This window comes from Haemaphysalis longicornis, unplaced genomic scaffold (assembly GCF_048455015.1).
Source record: "Haemaphysalis longicornis isolate Haplotype H1 unplaced genomic scaffold, Haemaphysalis longicornis Haplotype H1 scaffold_6, whole genome shotgun sequence".
In the NCBI taxonomy this organism is placed as follows: domain Eukaryota; kingdom Metazoa; phylum Arthropoda; class Arachnida; order Ixodida; family Ixodidae; genus Haemaphysalis; species Haemaphysalis longicornis.
In genome coordinates, this window is record NW_027526407.1 from 74829934 (window position 1) to 74851013 (window position 21080).

Genomic DNA, 21080 nt, shown 5'->3' on the forward strand with positions numbered 1-21080 from the left:
ATCATCAAAAGCCTGACTGTGTTTATCTAGACTTTTCCAAGCCTTTGACAAGGTGTGCCACATACTGCTACTGCAAAAACTAAGCAAACTGCAACTTGATGACATCATGATGAAGTGGATTGAATTTTTCCTCAATAATCGCTCGCAATTTGTTTCAGCCAATAATCATAACTCTTCACTCAGCCAGGTTTCCTCTGGGTCCCCCAAGGGTCTGTTCTTGGCCCTCTTTTGTTCCTTATTTACATTAACGACCTGCCTTCTCTTATATCCTCTAATGTTCATTTGTTTGCCGACGACTGCGTTATTTTTCGGGAAATAACTACTGACTACGACTCCTACTGTCTCCAATCAGATCTAACTAGCGTCAGTAACTGGTGCAAAGAATGGTTAATGGAACTTATGTCACTAAATGTAAAGTAATGCGTGTTTCAAGAACTACTAGTTGTATGCCTGTATATTACCTGAACAAAATACCACTTGAAATCGTTTCTTCCTTATAAGTACCTAGGTGTTCATATTACTAACAATTTAACTTGGACGCAACACATCGAATACATTATTAACAAGGCAAACCGTATGCTAGGCTATTTGCGGCGGAACTTTTCCTCAGCCCGTCTTCTTTAAAACTTCTTCTATACAAAACACTAATCAGATCAAAACTAGAGTACGCCACGCCAGTATGGGATCCGTGTCATGACAATTTAATTACCGCACTTGAACTTGTTCAGAATAATTCAGCCCGTTTCATTCTATCAAATTATAACAGGACTGCAAGTGTAACGACAATGAAAAGTAATATTGGCCTCCCATCTTTGGCGTCACGACGTCGCATTTTTCGCCTAACTTTGTTTCATAAAGTTTATTACCATGCTTCTCTCCATGCTGAACTGCTTTCACAGCCTCCGTACATATCACGTCGAATTGACCATAATCATAAAGTTGGAGTTGTTTCATCTAACACAAAATATTTTGCTGAGTCTTTCATTCCCAAAACATCCCGAGACTGGAACCACCTTCCCGCCGATATTGTTTCCATACGCGATAATCATCTGTTTCATCAAGCATTAGCTAGTATTGTATAATCAGGATAATCTATGTTTTTGTATTTGAACACATGCACTGCTTTTATGATTTGCACATCTTGTTATACCCACTCCCCTCTTCAATGCCCATGGCCTTGAGGGTATAATAAATAAATAAATAATAAATAAATAAATAAAATAGAAAGCTCATTTATCCTGGTAAACCACAGCTTGCAAGGGGGTTTGTTGCTTTTTACTGCGGACATATTGCTGAAGCTAAGCTAAATCTGGCATAGCAAAATCATAATGAATAACCTAATACTCATAACATATAAATGCCACCTATGCATATGATCCCAGTATACCTATGGAGCGCACGTTGCAAACAGACGGAGGGATTACGGGGCAGGTAGACTGAGAATGCTATCGCATTCGAAGTCCCGGTTCAGGACTTGCCGCCGTCCGGTCGGGGCCAATAGCGTCGCGAAAACCTGGCGCCACAAACCGCCGTTGCCTGGGAGCCGCCATTCTACCATTTGGCTGGGCCAGCGTAATTGGCGCACTCGACAGGACGACCTAAAAGCGCATGCGCAGCACACTCCAGAACGTGCCCATAAGTTATCGATGTTTAAAGATTGAAAATGTTTATAAAAAGCGCCAGACACTCACGGCCACGAAAACTCCGTAGCGTTTTGCGCTCGTAAGAGCACATGCGCCCGTTTTTTTTAATATATATATATATATATATATATATATATATATATATATATATATATATATATATATATATATATATATATATATATATATATATATATTCTTATTTTGACGAAGGCCGGTCCCTCGGCCGAAACGTTAAACCTTTTCTTTTTTCGATGTGTGTCTTTCTTTTTTTGCTGTATATATATATATATATATATATATATATATATATATATATATATATATACACACAGTCAAACCTCGATATATCGAACACGGGTATATCGAATTATTGCCTATATCGAACACTTTCTATATCACGCGGAAAATCACATGCATTCATAATTTTTTTATTCGAGCTGGGACGGACATGAAATGGGTATATCGAACTCCGCCACCCCAGACTGCCCAGACCGCTCGCGCTCTTGTGACAGGCGGCGAGCTATACCGGAGTACCCTCGAGGATAGCGGTGGCGCGATGGGCGTTCCCAACTGCTGCGCATCGGTTGCACCGAAGCAGAATTGGACGGTGCAAAAGAAGAATGCGAGCTTGAAGAAACCTGGGGCCAGCTGGAGCGCTTTGTTGGTGCTGAGCCACAAAACATGTGCATTGATGACTTTGTCGGCGGTGACGACAGCACCGGAACGACGGCGGAGTTGACGGATTTGGAGATCTGAGCGGAGGTTACTACTGAGCGCACAAACGAAGACGCTGCCGAGGTTGTACCCGCAAGCGCTGATAGTGCCCCGCTCCCGACTTCGACCGAGGCTTCAGCGGTTTTGGCCCTACCGCACCGCTACTGCAGCGCTATAGAAGGCACCTTCCTGTCGCTTGTGGAACGTCTGTACTACGTTGAGGAAGTCGTGTATAACACGCCAGGCTACCCTGCTGCAGTACTTTAAGCCAAAAGAATAAATACTTTGAAGCACCAAGTGAGTATTTACTGCACAATTCGTTCATTTATTGATTTGTACCACTTTATGACGCGTTTTTTAGATGATTTTATATATCGAATTCTGGTTATATCGAACTATTTCGCGGGCACCGCGCTGTTCGATATATCGAGGTTTTACTGTATATATAGATAGATAGATAGATATCCGCCCAAGCGCCTACAAAATCAACTGTGCCGGCAACTGCACACAAGGGACAGCGAGCGAAGGTCCAGACCCCACGCCGTCGACCACGGCTGCTGCAGCGTCCACGTACTACCTTTTCTTTCTACCACGTTGCCCCTGTCGAAAAAGCCAGACGTGCTCACATCGGGTTTCTCTCTCAATTTATTTTCTTCTCTTTTTTTCTGTCTAGCTGGAGATAAACGAACATCGAAAGTGGAAGGGGGCTCCCCAACTCGTGCCGCAGTTACGAGAAACGGGCCGGGAGGCCGGCAAATTTGCAGGGGTGGGGTGTCTCGCGCCGGCGGCAGATGTTCGATGAGGGGTTGGCGGCCGTTGCGGCCGTAGCAGCCGGCTCGCGGGTGCCTCCTATTGTCGCCGCACTGCGGGCAACCCAACGTCGGCTTCGACCGAACCCCACGTCGCCTGGCCGGTCGTAACACCCTTGAAACCCGGCAAGGAGCCTAATCCTACGCACTCAACATTTTCTCGTCACGTGATCGGTAGCTTGCGGTTCCCCTTTGAACAGACAATTATCACAACGGCCACTAACACGAGTGTATAGTACAACCCGTCATTTGTTCTGTTACGATGTCGGCGCCAAGAGGCCTTCTGGTCTAAATGGTGGTTGATGTGCTGCCACGACGCATGCGCGGCCCACCCAACTGTTCGCGAGGTGTGGCTTCTTCGAGGCCCCGCGACGTTTCGGATCGCTCTCCGGGCGTATAAAAACGTGCGCAAGCGGGCTTTTGTGCTAAGCTTTGATATAGGTGCAAAGGCTTCCCGATTGAACATTACGTCACCTGGGTCGGCCGCAGAAGGGAGCAGCGATGGTATTTTGCGTCGTGGCGTAGTATTGCCACACGCAGGTGTTCCACCACGTGCAATGATTTTAAATACTCGAGAGAAAGCTGTAAAAAGGCCCGCGTGCACCGACGTCAGATGTGAAGCATTTCTCTGTTCATGGTGGTGTTAACAAAACGCTCTCCTGGCACTCCAAACCGTGCTTGTCCCGTTTGGAGACGCTTGCTAAGTCGTTATTTCAAATGCGGAAATGTTTGAGATCCGATAAAAAAATTGTGGAGTAACGAGGCAATGTAGAGCTGATAGAATAGCGGAGCGGCTGGAGCAGGGGTTATAAAGTAGTCTAAGTTCTAGCAGTAAACGAAGAAGCAATGCAAACGCGTTGAATCATATACACGACGCGAAAGTCGAACCTGCCATTAAGTAAGGATTTGGCACCCGGCAAGCGCAATAATCCTTACTTCCAAAATATTTTAGGACAGCTGGGGTAGCAGGAAAAAATTGAACATGAAACTGCCGTTAGGACTAACTCGAAGGGACCGTAAAAATGCGTTCTTATTATCAAAAATTCGTTTAAGCGGACGTTTTTTTGCATTGTGCGTGATCACAAGGGGGCGAGAGTGTTGTTCGTCGTAATCGTGTAATTCGTCATAACCGACTTCGTCTTAACAAGTCAACGAGGATTGGATTGGATTGGATTAGTACGTGGAATGCAAATAAGCTAAGAGGCAAAGCTGCGGTGTTCTGCATGGCGGACATAACTTCGTGGCATAACTTGTTGTTTAAAGGTATGGACAGACGAGAAACCGGTAATATCTGCGTCCTCTCTCTTCTTTTCGTTTCCTTGCGCCCCCTTCAAGCGGCAAGGCATGATTGCACGACCATTGCGCATCCAACAGCGGCATGCAAGCAGACGGTTTTCGAATAGCGTACCGCCAGACTGAAGAGAGCAGGTGGCTTTGGAGTGGAAGGAGCAGGCGGTGCTGTCAGCACCGTCTGCGTAACTTCTGCACTGTTGTTTGAATTGGCTTGGCTTGACTTGCCTTCACCTCGAATCGGCCGTGATCGCTGCAGTCGCCCGCTTTATGTCTTTCCGTTTGCGTGCATCTTCGAGGCCGATTATAGCCGTTATAGCAACTGTTACAAGCTGCCCGTTTGACGAGACACCCAGGGAGTGCCCGCACCAGGTGAAAAACGGCCCAGACCGTAAAGATTCAGACATTTACCTTGTAGCGAGCGCAGTCTATCACTCGCTGCGCGTTAACCGTATCTCATCTCGTGTGCGTGCGCGGAATGCTCACATACGATTGAATGAATGCGTGTTGACGCCTGCGCTGGCTTATGTCCAAGCGCTGCCTTTCATCGTCGGAACTTTGATTGGAGTTCATTGGATTCATAAAGGAAAGAATATTGGTCTGAATTATCTACACTTGACTTACCGAGCGGCGAACGCTGGTAGTAAGCGTTATCACATTATTGTCCTTTCCGTTTGCTCATCGGTACTTACTGGTGCTGTTGTTTTTATTCCTTGTATTTTGCTTCAGTAACTTTTGCTTTGATGAGAGGTCTTATCTGCACCGATCGCCGCTTTCGGGTTCGCCCTTGCTACCTACTTTTGTCACCGAATTTTTGGCGAACAGCAACGGTTAGGAATATTCTACGCCGAGAGTTTTGTATACAGAACTCTCGGTGTAGAATATTCCTAATCGTTGCTGGGACTACAGTCTCTTGTCCCTGTTCAGTTTCGAGCATTTCGCTCGCCAACGTACTTATTTGTGATTCAAGCTTTTTGTGTTCGGTTTTCAAGCAGTTCGTTCCGAGTAACTAAAGAAAGTCTACAAAAGGGTAGATCAATGCAATTTCGTTAGAAGTTGACGTGACACCCTCCTCTTACACTAACGCGCAGACATTTATCATTTACGGACGCGTCCCAGTGTATAGCCTGTCCCTGACCAGACAGGCTACAGATAAATCTGTCTTCGCCCTTAATGATTATGCAGGAAAATATGAGAGCCTCACGAGCGAAACTTCGCTGACGATGAAATAATTACGGCCAACGGGAGACACCGGATGCATTTGGACACGTGCACGTCAGCAAGCGATCCGTCGACTTGCCAACATGCTTCCGCTGAGACAGCTCGAGACGTGATCCACCACTGCGGAAAACCGCGTCCTGATGTCTTCCATGCGGCTTCTCCAAACACTCGGGGACACTGTGAGGTTTTTCGTACGCTAGAGGGCGCGTAAATATTTGTCTCTGCACGTCCGCGAGTGTCTGTGCAACGGCAACGGCAGTCATTTTTCACCGGCGCGCGCTGACGCGGAGCCTAAAAATGGCCGCGCGCGCTCGTATACACAGTTGTCATTGCCCTGATAAGTTTTCGGTTGCATGCAAGCAGTACAGATGAGAACGTGTACGTTTGAACTGAAACATAGAGTTTCTTACTATTATTTGAAAACTATATGAACTGAAAGTACTTGAAAACAGTAGGAAAACGGGTTGGTGAAACGGACATAACTACGATTTTTGTCTTTTTCACCGTACCCGTCTTCGCACTGTTTTTCAGTACATTCACTTCAAACCAACTGGTCCAACTTAGTACTTTTTAGTATACGTTCGCTGATGTTAGTCACTGAGCACAAGGTCGCGGGTTCGATTCCCGGCCACAGCGGCCGCTTTTCTGATGGAGGCGAAAAGCAAAAACGCCCGTGTGTACAAGATTTCAGCGCACGTTAAAGATACCCAGGTGGTCAAAATTCATCCGGAGCCCTCCACTACGGCGCACCTCATCGCCTGCGTTAAGTCGGCGCGTTAAACCCTATACAATCAATCAATCAGTGATGTTAGTCGTCCGCTTTCCCATAATACCGATATTTATTTCCGTAGCTACCTCAATAGCTTAGATTTCCATTATCAACTTTGAAGCCATTTTTGTGCGTTAGGTTTTTTGCCGGTGCAATAACCTTGTTTTGTATTATTGTTGCGCTGACGTGTTATCGCTAGAGGTTGTCTAAGAATGCAACGTCACTGGCTTTTAAACGAATGCGATAGGAGAGCCGACGTCAGACGAAACTGCTTAGAATACAAAGCGCCTGGTCCTATGTGTACTGAGGGTGTTATCTCTTTCTGTAATGAATGCGTCCTGCCCAACACAATCCTCTCTCATTTGATGAGCTCAGCTATACGCATGAAACACATTGCGCTGAGATCGCTCGTGAGAAGCCACGCGTAGGTCGCCGTCTTACCCTTTATCTATGATCCACGTTTTTTGGCAAAGTGATAATATCAATTCCTGACCTGTTTTAGTGCCAATTCACGGAACAAAAACCTGCTCATTTGTTTATGAAAACTTTGTCCTACCGTTTGGAAACTGTTGTGCATTGAGATACTCTAAAAGCTCGCGTAGAAACCCTCTAATCTTACGTTTAAGAAGAAAGTTTAGCTACTTAAGTGTCCCAGCGAAATATCAATAAATTATGTATGTAGTACGCCAGGTTCTACGAATGGTCCATGAGTACCGTTATACGAGGCTTGTTCTATCTTTTCATAATTTAAACACACCTGTGATAGAGATGTTCCAGTCAAATATTAATGGTTGCGAAGATGGCGGTAGGAACGGTCTCTCGGGATTGCCCTGAGAACGACTTTCTCCACAATAAAAAGTTAGTGCTGCTACCACTTCTTTCAGTATATAAGGACGCTCGAAAGCTAAAAAATAAGACCACTTTCTTTAAGCTTGTTGGTTTCGCCGGATGAAGAAGCCTCAGTAGTCTCTGCAAATCGTTCACAGCGAAGACCCGTTGCCGCCGTGTCGCCTCTTCCCTGAGACCGGAACTAGGGCCTCGGAACCACCGGATGTTCCAAAATAGCCGCGCAGAGCGCGACCACACTCGCATGTCGACCTCTGCACGACACGGCGAATTACGCGACACACACGGAGCACATGGTTATCCCGCTTAAGCGCGGGGGAAAAAAGGAAAAAAAAAAGGAAAACGAGAGAAAGGAACGGATGTTCCTCTCACTGGTGGATCCATCAGGCCACTCTCACCTCGCTTCCGTCGCCTCACTTCCGTTTCATGCCGCCATCTTTGATTTCTGTCGCCGGCTCGGCGTGCAAGCCCTGTGCCAGAGTTATGCGCTTAGATGCCCTACCATGCACGTCTGCGCCAGCACGGCAGCTGTTTGGCTGCAGTGACATATGATGCAGATGGTTTTTGCGACGCACGCGTGTTCTTGTTTTTAAATTTCCCGCCCTTTCCATCTCTCTTTTCCGGTCCATGGTTCTTCTGCGCGGGATTAGACATATGAACGCGTGCACGTGTTGAACTATTTTGAAAACGGGACCGGAAGTCAGACCTCGCGCCTGCCCCTGTTGAAGCGTTTACGGGGCTAAACACGTCTCCAAAACATTGCTTGTAATTGGGCGAGTTGGTTAGTTCATGTTCACAAGTAGGGTCATTTTGATCGTATGCTATAAGGATTCATGCCCAGAGGAAAATACTTTGCCTTGTGTGCTCTTTTCGACGTTCCTTAGCGCGACGTTCAAACTGACTTAACACACCTTCAAAGCACTTGCTGAAAGGGGCCATTAAGACACACACACACAAAAAAAAAAAAGAATCCAGGCCACCTTCACAAATGTGAAACCTGGGGAGGGGCGAAGCATCCAGTGTACAAGTGTATTGATGGAGCCTTGGCGTTTTTGCCAACGGAGATGAAACCGTTGGGGGGAGGGGGTAGAGGTATACAGATTTGCTGTAAAAGTCTCTTGTCTTTGAAGCACGAAGCTCTCCAGCGCAAGGCGTAAACGAGTGTCCCGGTGTTTTTTTTTTAGTACGCGTTACGTTCTAGCGAGAGGCGTAAGCGAGTTTCCCGCTGTTTTAGTACCGTGACTACACGAGACGACGCTTACGACGACGACAGGAGACGCCAACAGCCCCAGCCCCTAAGGGGCTTCACCCCTAATACAAGTTTGGTCCACTTTGTCCTAATAACAATGGTCAGTGGCGTAAATCATAGGGGCCCAGGGGGGTTCTAAACCCCCCATTGCGCAGAAGGTTTCTTAAAACCTGTCTTTATAAAGGCAAAATGGCCGCCAACGCAAGATGTGTGACCCCCCTTGTGACTTTTCTGGATTTACGCCAATGACAATGATACAAATTTTATCACACACTTTGAAGAAATAATCGTGGCATTAAAGAAAACTTATTCCGACCAAAGCCGCCGCCAAGAAACGTGAATGTCTTCTAGTCCGTTTGAGCGTATCACTTGAACGATAACGCAAAGTTAGCACACTGTTTTAAGTGCAGAGCACTTTAGGGGATCGCCTTATGGTCGTAGCTCGCTAACGGGTCGATGTCAAGCGACTGCCGGAATCAGGCGGCGCAGCGAGATAACGGACCCAAGTAGAGCCTGGTGTACCGTCGTCAGGGGGTCACGCCGAGGCTTCGAAAACCACGCGGTTTAAATAGTCACATGCGTTCGAACCTCGTCAACAGCTGGCGCTTGCCATACTTCGCCCCGTTGTTTAGCGCTAAGGAAACTGCAGGTATTCATTTCAGGCAAAATCTGTGTATATAACCGGCAGCGCCCCGCGTTCCTTTAGTTAGGAACGATCGTTGGGTTGGTTTTTACGATAGTAAACGAAAAAAGCGGCCGCTCAAGAAAGAAATGGCGCGTTCGAAATGACGCAAAACAGCTTCAGCCGCGCAAGAAAAAAATGGCGTGTTCGAAATGACGCAAAACAGCTTCAGCCGCGCGCAAAAAAAAAAAAAATAGCGCGTTCGAAATGACGCAAAACAGCTCCAGCATACGAAATTAAAGCAAGCAAAAAGGAACGGAACTCCCGCTGGTGCAGTTTCAGGCAGGGGGCGCGCGAGCACTGCGAAGGCGGGCAATTCGAAATGCATTGGGTGGCAGCAGTGAGCGGCGCTGCAGCCCATTATGGCTAACCACTGCTCTGCAGGACACATTGAGTGGAACGGCTTTAATTTTTAGTGTTTCCCGCTACTGCGCCAATGCTGCCGCTATTGCGTCACTACTTACGTTGTGTAGCGCGAAATTTCAACGCTTTTCTAGCATTTTTTAGGTTAAAAAATGGGTGCAGTGGCTGCAGATTGGAGCTGACGGAGTTACCAAAAGCTATACGCAGTTCTTTAAATTGAACAGAGTTTTATCTTGTCTTCGTGACCCCTTTGATGCTGTAGCTCACAAGCCATAACGTGTTTTCCGTTTGTCTCTTCGGAACAAAAACAAACAAACCACGATTCCATATATATGAGCAGGTGGCTGGTCTCTCAGATCAGCCATACCGTAACGGGGTGCGCCGTCACACCAACGCTAAAGAGAGAGAGAAAAAAAGCATAGTGTTTACTGAGCAGCGACTATTTAGATGAAGTCTTTCGTCGCTCGCTAATAAGCGCTTGAGGCGAAACCGTTATGCGTGTCGCGTCGGCATCGTCTTGTGTTATCTCCGGAACGCCGAGGAAAGCGCCCCTTCAAACAGCGCCTATTCACCACATAGGCAAAAAGGCCCGTGGGCTGCGTCATGAACCTGCGAAAAATGGCGGTGCTTCAATTGTCTTAGCTTTCATGAATGAGTGACGTCAGGGATTGCCGAGCAACGATTCTGTGTGATTTAAGGTGGTAAATGCTGGAGCTTTAACATGGGCTTTCTCGTCTCGGTGGTGAATGCCGCTGGTAGCGCTGTTTACGCATTGCCGCCAGGCGGTATCGTAGCCCGCAACCAATCAATCTTTGACAATCGCCAGAGGCGAGCAGCTTGCACGCGTCTGCCTCTTGTCAAAACGAATCTCCGCGGCGCGAGCGGTGATACGACACTGCGCTGGTCGAAACGTCCGCCACTTGTGGCCTGCGAAGCGAAACGGAACAAATGGCCTCCTCGATTCTTCGCGCTCTTCTTCGCGAGTCAGTGAGGACGCAGTGACGGGTAAAACGCGCACACGAGTGGCTAGCCGAGGAGCGTGACGGTTTGCTCAGAGGCGTCGCGGGCTACGCTCCCACGAACAATGAACGGTCGGACTTCTGAGAGAAGCCGTGGCCTCTTGGTCCCAGATCATGGAGGAAACAAAAAAAGTTCAAAAGGACGTAGAATGGGGATGGTTGGTGATGCTTCATATTGAACTGCGTTATGTAGACAGACAAATAGGATGCTAACGGGACTGGGGCGAGGCGCAAACTTTCAATTGTTTATTTAAAAAAAAAGACGGCAGAAACGGGGGATATACGCAGAAGAGCCGCACTTTGCGCATGCGCGCTAAAACCGATAAAACCTAAAACCAAGACATAAAGGTGCAGGAACAGATCTACTCAGACGACGACAGTACACGAGAACACTGGCAGAAAACAAGTGCGAATAGCTGCTTGCATATGTTATCTTTCTCAGCATGGCGACTGTCGTCGTCTGAGTATAGATCTGTTCCTGCACCTTCATGTTTCGGTTTTAGGTTTTATCGGTTTTAGCGCGCATGCGCAGAGCGTCGCTCTTCTGCGTATATTTAGGTGTCCCCCGTTTCTGCCGTCTTTTTTTTTAATGAACAGTTGCAAGTTCGCACCTCGTCCCAGTCCCGTTGGCGTCCTATTTGTCTGTGTACATAGCGCAATTCAATATGAAGAAAGAAAAGATTAGGAGAGGCCCTGACGCCACGTTTGCGAAGCCGCAGAGAGAGAGAGAGAGAGAGAGAGAGAGAGAGAGAGGGGGGGGGGGGGGGGGGGGGAGTGTTTATTGAGACTCACTCCTCTTGCGTGCGTCGCACCCGGCAAAACTTGCCGAAGCTGCCAACGCGCACCTTGTCACCGACAGACCGATGAGGATGGAAAACCATTGCGCGGAATCGACGAGATCATCACCGCAAGAGAACGGAAATTATTAATTGCCGTTTATTAAGCATTAATTATTAATCATTAATTAACCATTATTAATTATTAACCATCGGATGTTTCTTCCGAAAGAACATTTGACCACAAAGGAAACGTCAGGAGAAGAAACGCTGCGAAATCAGCTTTAGTGCACAGATTGCAGGCGACGCCGTACTACGACTGCGCTGTGTTTCCAGCGTAGCGAGGCAGCCACAGTCAAAGCGCCGTAAAAAAATTGTCCGTGGCATTTAGCCAGATTTAGCCGGCGCAGTCGTAAAATACTAGGCGACATTGTCTGTAGGCTCATTAAAAATGACGTTACTTCCCCCACACCTTTTGCAATGCATTGGGATGCTAGGGGCCTCTCCTAACTATTCTTTCCTCCATGTCGCAGATCCTTGAATGTTGTGTCCTCCAGCCTTATCTTGAAAGGGGCCATGAAGACAAAATAAAACGTTGTTCAAATTGAAAAAAAAAACAACTAGAGTTTGGTAACTTATTCAGCTTTGTTTCAGCTACTGAAGACGTTTTTGAACCGAAAGAACGAAATACCCAGTCTAAAATCACAACAGGAATACCGCGAAAACCTAACGAAAATACCTGTAGTACGACAGAAAAATTTGTTGTGACAACAGAAGTCCTGTTATTACGACAAACCCATCTGTTGTTACGACACACATATCTGTCGTGACGACAAAGTCAATTTTCTCAACGACAAACATTCCTGTAGTTACAACCGAACTGCCATTTACGCTACTCTTGAAAATTACGCAATTACAACCAAAACATGTGCAACTACTGATGGAACATCAGAATCCCGACAAGACACGAATTCGGCACGACGGAACATAAAGATCAGGACAGGAATACGAATCCCGACAGAACAACAGAATCCCGACACAAGACTACGACAAGAAGACAGCACGACAAGCGAAAATACGGCAAAACTACAGAAATTGTTTCTGTCGTCTTTTTCGACTGGGTATATATTGCGAAACTTTCAACTCTCGCGCTACATTGATGCAATTTAGGCACAAGTGACGCAATAGAGGCCAGCACTAAAAAAACATAAACAACAAGAAAAACAGTGTGCATACTGCACGTTAGGTTGCAAATGATACGATCAAACTCAACCTGTTTTGGTTAATGTCTTGATCATTTCTTTGAAGTGTGCGATAAGATTTGCACCATTGTTATCGGTACAAAACAGTTCTTTCCATGAACCGAACTTGTATTTTGTCTTCCCGGTCCCTTCAAAACAAGGTAGACTCGGCACAGGGGCTCTTTGCGGATGTTGACGTGGCTATGCTTTTAGACGTTGCCACGAGACCTCTGCCGTTTCAACGACTACCCATGTTACACTATCTCTTGTGGAAATACACCCACTCGGCAGAACGCTCTTCAAACGAAAACTGCTCACAGCAACCGCAACATATCAGGTCGTCGAACTGCTGCAGCTAGAAGAACCACCGGAAAGTGGAAGCCAGTCCAATAGAAGTGACAGGATTGTCAGAAGTGTCAGCGCGTTCAGCATAAAAACAGGCAAAAACAGGCCAGTTCATGGCAAATGTCGTCGGAAAGACGTCAGTATTCTATCGCCCCTGTCATGTACTACGGAACACCGTTTTGTCATCTCAATTCGATTTTCCCGCGTTCACACTGCAAGCGCGCCATCTGTTGGGACCTTTTGTTTCTATTGTATTCGAAGCAGCTCGATCCGACATCTTTTGTTAACATGAAAGTGTTTTATTCCGGGATACACAAACATTCGAGTAACGTCATGTCCGTCACGGAAGTTACGCCAGTACAACGAAGCAAGCGGCCTGTAAAGGGTGCACCCCTGCACACAGTGTCTTCTTGCGGGGAAGCAACCTTTAGAACCAAATAGTATACGCAGACGACATTGTTCTTTTAGCTGATAACCAAACCGATATGCAGCGGCTAATAAATATTTGCGGCCAGGAAGACACTGACCTCGGGTTAAATTTCGGTGCAGAAAAATCAGGAATAATGGTTTTCAATGACGCTACCACCGACGTAGTGTCTATCCAGCAAGGCGAATTACCTAGAGTCAAGGAATATAAATATTTGGGAGTGTGGATAAACGAAGGGGATAGCTACTTAAGTACTCACGAGGAGCAACTTAAGGTTAAGGGAAAGCGAAACGCAGCTATAATGAAGCATAGAGCTCTATGGGGGTATAACAAATATGAAGTAGTAAGAGGAATGTGGAAAGGAGTAATGGTTCCGGGTCTCACGTTTGCGAATGCTGTACTCTGCTTAAAATCAGACGTTCTATCACGCCTTGAAGTAAACCAGAGAACGGTAGGACGTCTGGCCTTAGGCGCGCATGGAAAAACAACTAACGAAGCAGTTCAGGGAGATATGGGCTGGGCGTCGTTTGAAGTTAGAGAAGCTCAGAGTAAAATATGCTTTGAGATGAGGTTGAGGGCAATGGATCAACGAAGGTGGGCAGCTAAGGTTTTTAGGTACCTATACTTGAAAAGCGTGGAAACGCAGTGGTTAAGAAAGACTAGAAGGCTAACGATGAAATACGGAAAGAACAGTGGGGAATCCAAAACAGCCAAGGTAACCAAAAAAGAGGCAAGGCAGATTGAAACGAATAAATGGAGGGAAAAAATGGAAGCCAAAACGTCATTAGAGATGTACAGGGCTGAGAAGATGAACATCAGAAAGGAAAATTTCTACGATAATTCCCAGGGCAGTGCTTTGCTTTTTGAGGCTAGAGCAGGTTGCCTGCGAACTAAGAGTTTTGTGGGGAAGTATTCACAAAATGATGGGGTATGCGTGGTCTGCGGAAAAGAAACAGAAACTATGCGGCACATCGTGCTAGAATGTGAGGGTATCCATCCAAATCTACATGAAGGGAATATTGGGCTGTCAGAAGCTCTAGGATTTAAAGGTATCACAGAGGAAGTTAACTTCAAGGCTGTCGAGGGGACGAAAAGAAGATTAGAATGCTGGTGGACGAAAAGCAGAGAGGGGAATATTGCCTAGGACAGTTACCACTTGTAACAGAAAAAAAAAAAGTATTTTGTGCCTAATAAGCTTTTTGTGCCTGCCCTAAGCAGCGCTAGTATTGAACCAAACGTGTAAAACATAGGTATATTAGTCTTTTTTGGTAAGATGACATGTCATCATCCCGATACAAAGGGGAAACCAATAGAAATCATCATCATCATCATCAGTACGTTATAATTAGGGTTGTTCGTTTTCGGGTTTTATATTTTAATACGAAGGTGTTTTATGCCGGGATACACCAGGATTTCACTGACGTCATATTCGTGATGGAAATGACGCCAGTAAACCTTTGCTGAAGCGACCCACCAGCAGGACGTCGCTCGCCAAGCACACCCGCAATACAGCCGCCGACCCACAAATCATGCTCAGCTTCAGATTTCGCTGGACATTTCACTTTCGTGTTTTACCGATTCCTATGACAGAGGAATCAACCACAATTTTTTTAGAGTTTTCTTCTATCTTGCATCTCTCCGACACCGTTTTTAACCTGTTTTTATTTTATCTGTTGTCGCAAGAAACAATCCAATGCGTCTTCTATAATAAAAATAACGCTGGTACTTTCATTCGTGCACACATTTTGCCTAAAACACCCCCGAGGTTTCATTTGCGCTGAATACTGCTAGCCTGTATGAGCCACGGCAGCTGTTTTAATGCTTTGGAACGGTACTGGCTATTGTGTGCAGTCATGGACAATCGAAAAGAGAACACGAAAATATGAGCCAGAACGCACAAATAGCGCGATTTCTTTCCGTGCAAGTAAATTTGTCGCGTCTGTCTTTATAACAAAGATTGAACATGCGTCCTTCCGAGCAATAGCGAGTCATGATTTTATCTCCACTATCAACATTGTGTAATTTGCGTGTTCTGGATCATGTTTTCGTGTTCTCATTTCATTTGTCAATGACTGTATGTACGTACTTCGTGTGCAAGCATTCTTTCAGCTGTTCTTTGGTCGGGCGGTTGCAAAGAAGTCGGTTGGATCGAACGATAGCCAAGCAAAAACTTTCGCGTTTAGGCCGCCCAAGATCGACGATCGACCAGCGCCCGCAAAAGTTGCAACACGAAGCCTAGATCACGATTCTTCTTTAGATCAGGGCCTAACAAGCGAAAACGACCATCCCTGGCGCTCCCTCGGCCCGCTCGAAGACGCCAGCTGCCCCCGAACGACGGCCGGTGGGGCCGCGCAGAGGGTGAAGGCCTGAGCAGACGACAAACAGGCAGCAGCAGACGGCGCACTTCTGCCACGCGACGGCTGTCGTCTGCCACGTGCCGCGGCGGCGTTTGAGCACCTTGACTGAGGCGGGGGAGCTTCCGATGGTGTCTACGGTGGCCCCCTCTTTCTTGCATCTGCTTCTTTCATTGCCACTGTGCAACCCCCCTCTTTCTGTTCTTTACACCCCCACTACGCACAAACACCCGCGATCGCCCGGCCGCCTGCCTGCCTGAACATCTGCCACTCGCGAGCACGAACTCTCTCCCTCTCCAACCCTTGAAATGGAGTCCGCGCGCTTTTTACTCCGTTTCAAAGGTGTGTTCGTTTAGTGTTCGAGGGTGTGCGCGCCTCTGCAGTGTATGTCTGCCTGTCTGTGTGCGTTTGAGCGTGTGGTTGTGTGTGTGCTGTTGTTATTGTTGGTAGGCCGGTCTGAAGCTTGGTCCTACCGCTTCGATGTGTGCTCAAAGTGGGTGCCCCTCCATCAAATATTGCGCCCAAAAGCAACGCCACCATTCCACGCCGTTGTAGAGAAACTACATTAGTTCCGAGCTCAGCGAATTCTTGGTAGCCGGGTAGCCTTGACTGCGTTCCGCTTAGCGAAAGCGTCGCTGAAACTCGGATACGTTCTTCGTTTCTATTTTTTTCCCCTGTAGTTTTGTTTGGCCGTTTTACTGCTGCATGCAGAACTGCTTCCAAAGAAACTAAAAATAAATATATAGACTTAAAAGCTTCGAACGAATGGGGCAGTGAACCAAGAAAGTGTATCTCCTGTTGCGCTGTGCGCCATCCCGTTCGCAGAGTCCTGCCGTTAGTTCCACACATATAAGCAGGCTTGAGTGCATATTTACTGCGTACTATATTCGAACGTAGACTGTATCCCCGAAAGCAATAAGCACAGCAGATAATCCTACTGGACAAAGACTCGTACTCGTATGTGCCTACTTTTGCTTAAGTTAACTCCTGCCCCAAAAAACTGGTAAGTTGCGCTGACGGATTTTTTGCTTACACAAAGAAGAGTGAATAACTGAAGCTCTCCAACAGCACTACGACTGATAAGAAATGGCAAACACAGCGCTTGCTGTATCTGCCAATAGAGGGCGCAATAGCTGATATAGGATGAACCATAGAGGTAATACTACTACTGGGATGAACAGTGGACTGAAGTATGGAGATTAGGTTAACCTATATATAGCCGGGTTCCGGCTTACGCGGTATTATCTGTCATCTTTGTGCAGCGTGTCGCTTCTACCCCTTTTACCCATACAGTTTCATACGAATATATACTAGAGGGAAATCTGTCGCTGCAGTCGCGGTATGGTCGCGTGCCGCCGTGGGCGGCGCCATTGCTTCTAGCGACGTTCCTCGCCTACTTGGCTTAGCTATCCATATGGCTTCTTTTTTGTCTCGAAGCCAAAATCAACAAAGGTTAACATTTTTTTCTTGTTCATCGTGCATGAAGCTTCTACATAATCAATGATAAATTAATCTTTTTGAGGTTCAATTTTATAACAACAAAACAAATTCCATTGACATTCTACAGTAATGTTGTTGCTTTTTTTGCAGCAAGAGCCAACTTTTCAGCCTGTTCATGAGCCATGCCAAGGACAAGTGGAACGTGCCTGCCCGGTAGTACCGGTACATGACGAAACGCTCGCCGAAGTGCAGCCCCCTAGACAGTGGGGCCGGATTCCCTCTAGTATATCATCAGCATCAGCATCAACCTATCTACGCCCACTGCAGGGCAAAAGCCTCTCCCATTATTCTCCAATTACCCCAGTCCTGTGCTAACTGCGACCAATTTATCCCCGCAAACTTCATCTCATCTGCCCACCCAACTTTCCGCCGCCCCCTGCCACGCTTGCCTTCTTGATGACCAAAAGTTTATCTTGCCTTCGCATTACATGCCCTGCCCTCGTCCATTTCTTATTCTTAATTTCTACTAATATGTCCTTAACCCGCGTTTGTTCCCTTACCCACTCGGCTCTCTTCTTGTCCCTTAATGTTAGCGGTGGCGTAGAGGTAGTGCATCCGCCTCGCATGCAGAAGGACCGTGGTTCGAATCCCGGTGCCAGACAATTCCCACCGGATTAAAAAAAAAAATCCGCGTGTAGATGGAATTGCAGAATGAGGCTTGGGGTGCGGCATGACCTCGGCGACCATCGCCGGCAACGCACTCCCTCACCAGAGCAGGATTGGCCGCCCTGGTGTAGTAACGGCCGCAACCTCCTATGAATACGCCAATTAATCCACGACCCTCTAGTATATGTTAGTATGAAACTCTATGCTTTTACTGACTCACACTGTAGTTCCAGATATTGAACGGGTCAAGTGTTTCGGCCGACATGATTAATGCTCAGCGTCGTGCCCGTCGAGCTGAACACTGGCATAAACGACGCCAAGCTCGCTGTGCGTCCGTTGAATCCAAAGTGGTGGCTAAAATAACTATAACTAAAAAAACACGAAAAACAAGAATAAAGCCAAGAATAAAAACCAAGAACCAAAAAAACAAGAATAAGTCGCCCCTTGCCCTTATTGAGCGCTACCCCTCACGTTCGCTTTAATTAAACGACTTTCATTTATTTACAGATTATCCGGCAAGTATTCTGACTTACCGATACTGTAAATGTACAGGTGCCGTCAAAAGTAATTGAAGCCCGGGAGCTGTGGCCGAACCGCACAGGAGAGCCATGTAGCTGCACCGGCGGTAAACGAAAGAAGCGGAACACGCATGCGCACCTGCCGACGGTGATAACCCACCTGTACTTCTCAACCCACTTCTTTTAACGCGGCTTCAAGAAAATTATTCGCAGCATGCTGGTCTCAGCGATGGCGCTGATAGCAGAGCCGGTACCTGGCAGCGTCGCTCACACACTTTCAGCGCACGCGAGCTGCTGGAGAGGCGTCGGAATCGTAGGGATCTGAAGTGACAATTTTTCTTTCCTAATATTTTTAGGTGGGTATGCTATCAGCGCCATCGCTGAGACCAGTAGGATGCGAATAATTTTCTGGAAGCCGCGCTAAAACAAGTGGGTTAAGAAATTTAGATGGGCTATCGGCGTCGGCAGGCGCGCATGCGTGCTCCGCTTCTTTCGTTTACCGCCGGTGCAGCTACACGGCGCTCCTATGCGGTTCGGCCACAGCTCCCGTGCTCCAATTACTTCTGACGGCACCTGTACACTACCGATACTGTACATGTACACTTCTGAGTACACGGCTGTTGAGAACATTGAAGTTTTTTTTTTTCGTGTCACAAATTGGCAGCAATGTGCCTACGTAACCGGCACGACCGTACTCGCAACTATTATGACTTTTATGAGTGTCGATGAACAGAGTGTGTTCTTAATCTGTTATTTATATTTCGCACATCAGGAACGATGTGTTTCCACGTAACGTGCGTGTGCTTTTCCAAAATGTACACAAGTTTCTACAAAGAGTCTGTCCCTGAACTGTTACTTATTTCTTTAATTGCTCAGCTGCCTATATCCTCGATGTGGCGTATGCTATCGCCGTATTACTTAAATCTTCCGTCATGTATCAGCCGTTATTGGCTAGAAGTGCGAGTAAATAAATAAATAAATAAAAACAGATAAAGAACATGGCCATCTACTTGAATTGTGTCAGGTCTACCACTCCATTCAACTGCCTGTACGGGCTTATCAGGTAAGGCTACGGGAGGGTACCACGAAAGGTTCTTGTCCTGACTTCGTTAGGGCGCGCTTTCTCGTCCGCCCATCGCCGTTCGCAACAAGTGGCACTCACACTGGGTCCGCTGCTCTCGTCGCTGACGTCATTGCCCAGGATCGCTGGACTGATGCGCTTATACACGGCTCCCGCCTTTGTTGCTGTCCCCGAAGGCGTGAAGACGGGCGGCTCCTTTTTCCTCTCATTAAGTCCAGTCGGCGACCAGACACAATGAAAGCGCGGAGGACCCCAGGAATTTCCGTCGTCCTGCGCCGATGCGAAGCGCGCCGCCGCCAAGGTCACCCCGCTGCGATTGATCATGCGCCGAGCTCTACCCATAAATGTGTACTCCTTGGTCGTTAGTGCGTGAGGTTCTTTTCCGGAGACGTTTGCTTTGAACCCTATCATTGCCCCTTAGTGAATGGACCGAAACTGAGAACTGTTAAGCTTTCGGGTGACGCATGGCTGATGTGAGCTCTCGACTGAGCTTTCGACTGAAGTGAGCTTTCCACTTCGTCGAAAACTAAGGTGTACGTCACCCTTATCTGCTACACGTTGTTGACAGATGAATTGCTCCTTCGAGGCATTGGAACCATTTTAGTGGGTTTATTTTGCCACAGGGCACTGATGAGCGGGTATGAGTTGATGACGACGAAAGTTGATTAGATGAACATGGTGTTCGCTTCGCAGATTAAGTCTAGGAGGGAACGTAGATGGGGACTCTATCACGCAGATGACATTTTTACGATGTGAAGCTTTTCGTTAGACTGCGATTAACTGGACCTTTTAGTTTTACGGACACACAAACCATTAACGCAGCTACGTTTTCTAAGAGGGGCGATTTTACACCGCGGATGTAGAGGAAGTGGTTAGCCTTTTACAGTTGAACGGCAACTGAATATGCAATTATGGCATTTTGACTTGCTTGTGTGATAATCGTTTGTTCAGAGGTAACATTCATAAACAGAATACGCCAAATTCCACCGGCCAGCTCAATGAATGAGCTTTTGAACCAGACGCCCTGTGCGTATCAGCAGCAAGCTCTTCTACACCTCAGCAGATCCTCCGTTGTCGATGAGCTTTGTTCCCACATAATAATAATAATAATAATAATAATAATAATAATAATAATAATAATAATAATAATAATAATAATAATAATAATAATAATAATAACATCCTCTATTTCGTGTGCAGGACAAAGGCCTGTACCATGCTCCTCCAGCCAGTCCCACTTATACGACGTCTTAGCCCATTCTTTGCCTTCGAATTTTCTAATTTACCGTAATTACCCGATTCTAACGCGCACCCGATTTTCCTGGCAAAAAAACCGAAAAAATTTGCACCTCCGATTGTAACGCGCAGGGAACTTTGTTAACAAGAAAAACGAATGCGAGAGAAACGGGCGATTTATTTCTCGAAATAATCTCACTCATCTCCCTTCTCGTCGCTCTCCGCTGACCACAACATCTCGTTCTTGGTGCCGTCAAGCGCGTTCGCGATGCCACACTTCATAACGGACGTTCAACCATGATCGATGGGATCGTGGCCCATGCCTCGCACGCCCATCCTGCGAGCCTCTCCAGAGGCGCACGCTTCAGCCGACCGCTCGTTTTGAACG

At 46.9% G+C, this 21080-nt stretch overlaps 1 protein-coding gene across 4 annotated transcripts in view; it reads right to left on the bottom strand.

Moving 5' to 3' along the window:
• Positions 1–21080, bottom strand: part of Insc (spindle orientation adaptor protein inscuteable) — a 58905-nt gene that overhangs the window by 15476 nt on the left and 22349 nt on the right. For 2 of the 4 annotated variants that reach the window (XM_077675276.1, XM_077675277.1), the window contains exon 2: positions 19538–19726. The exons of the other annotated variants lie outside the window; for them this stretch is intronic. In XM_077675276.1, the coding sequence (XP_077531402.1) occupies positions 19538–19726 (189 nt within the window). The remainder of the gene's footprint in view (positions 1–19537; positions 19727–21080) is intronic. 4 annotated transcript variants of the gene reach the window in all.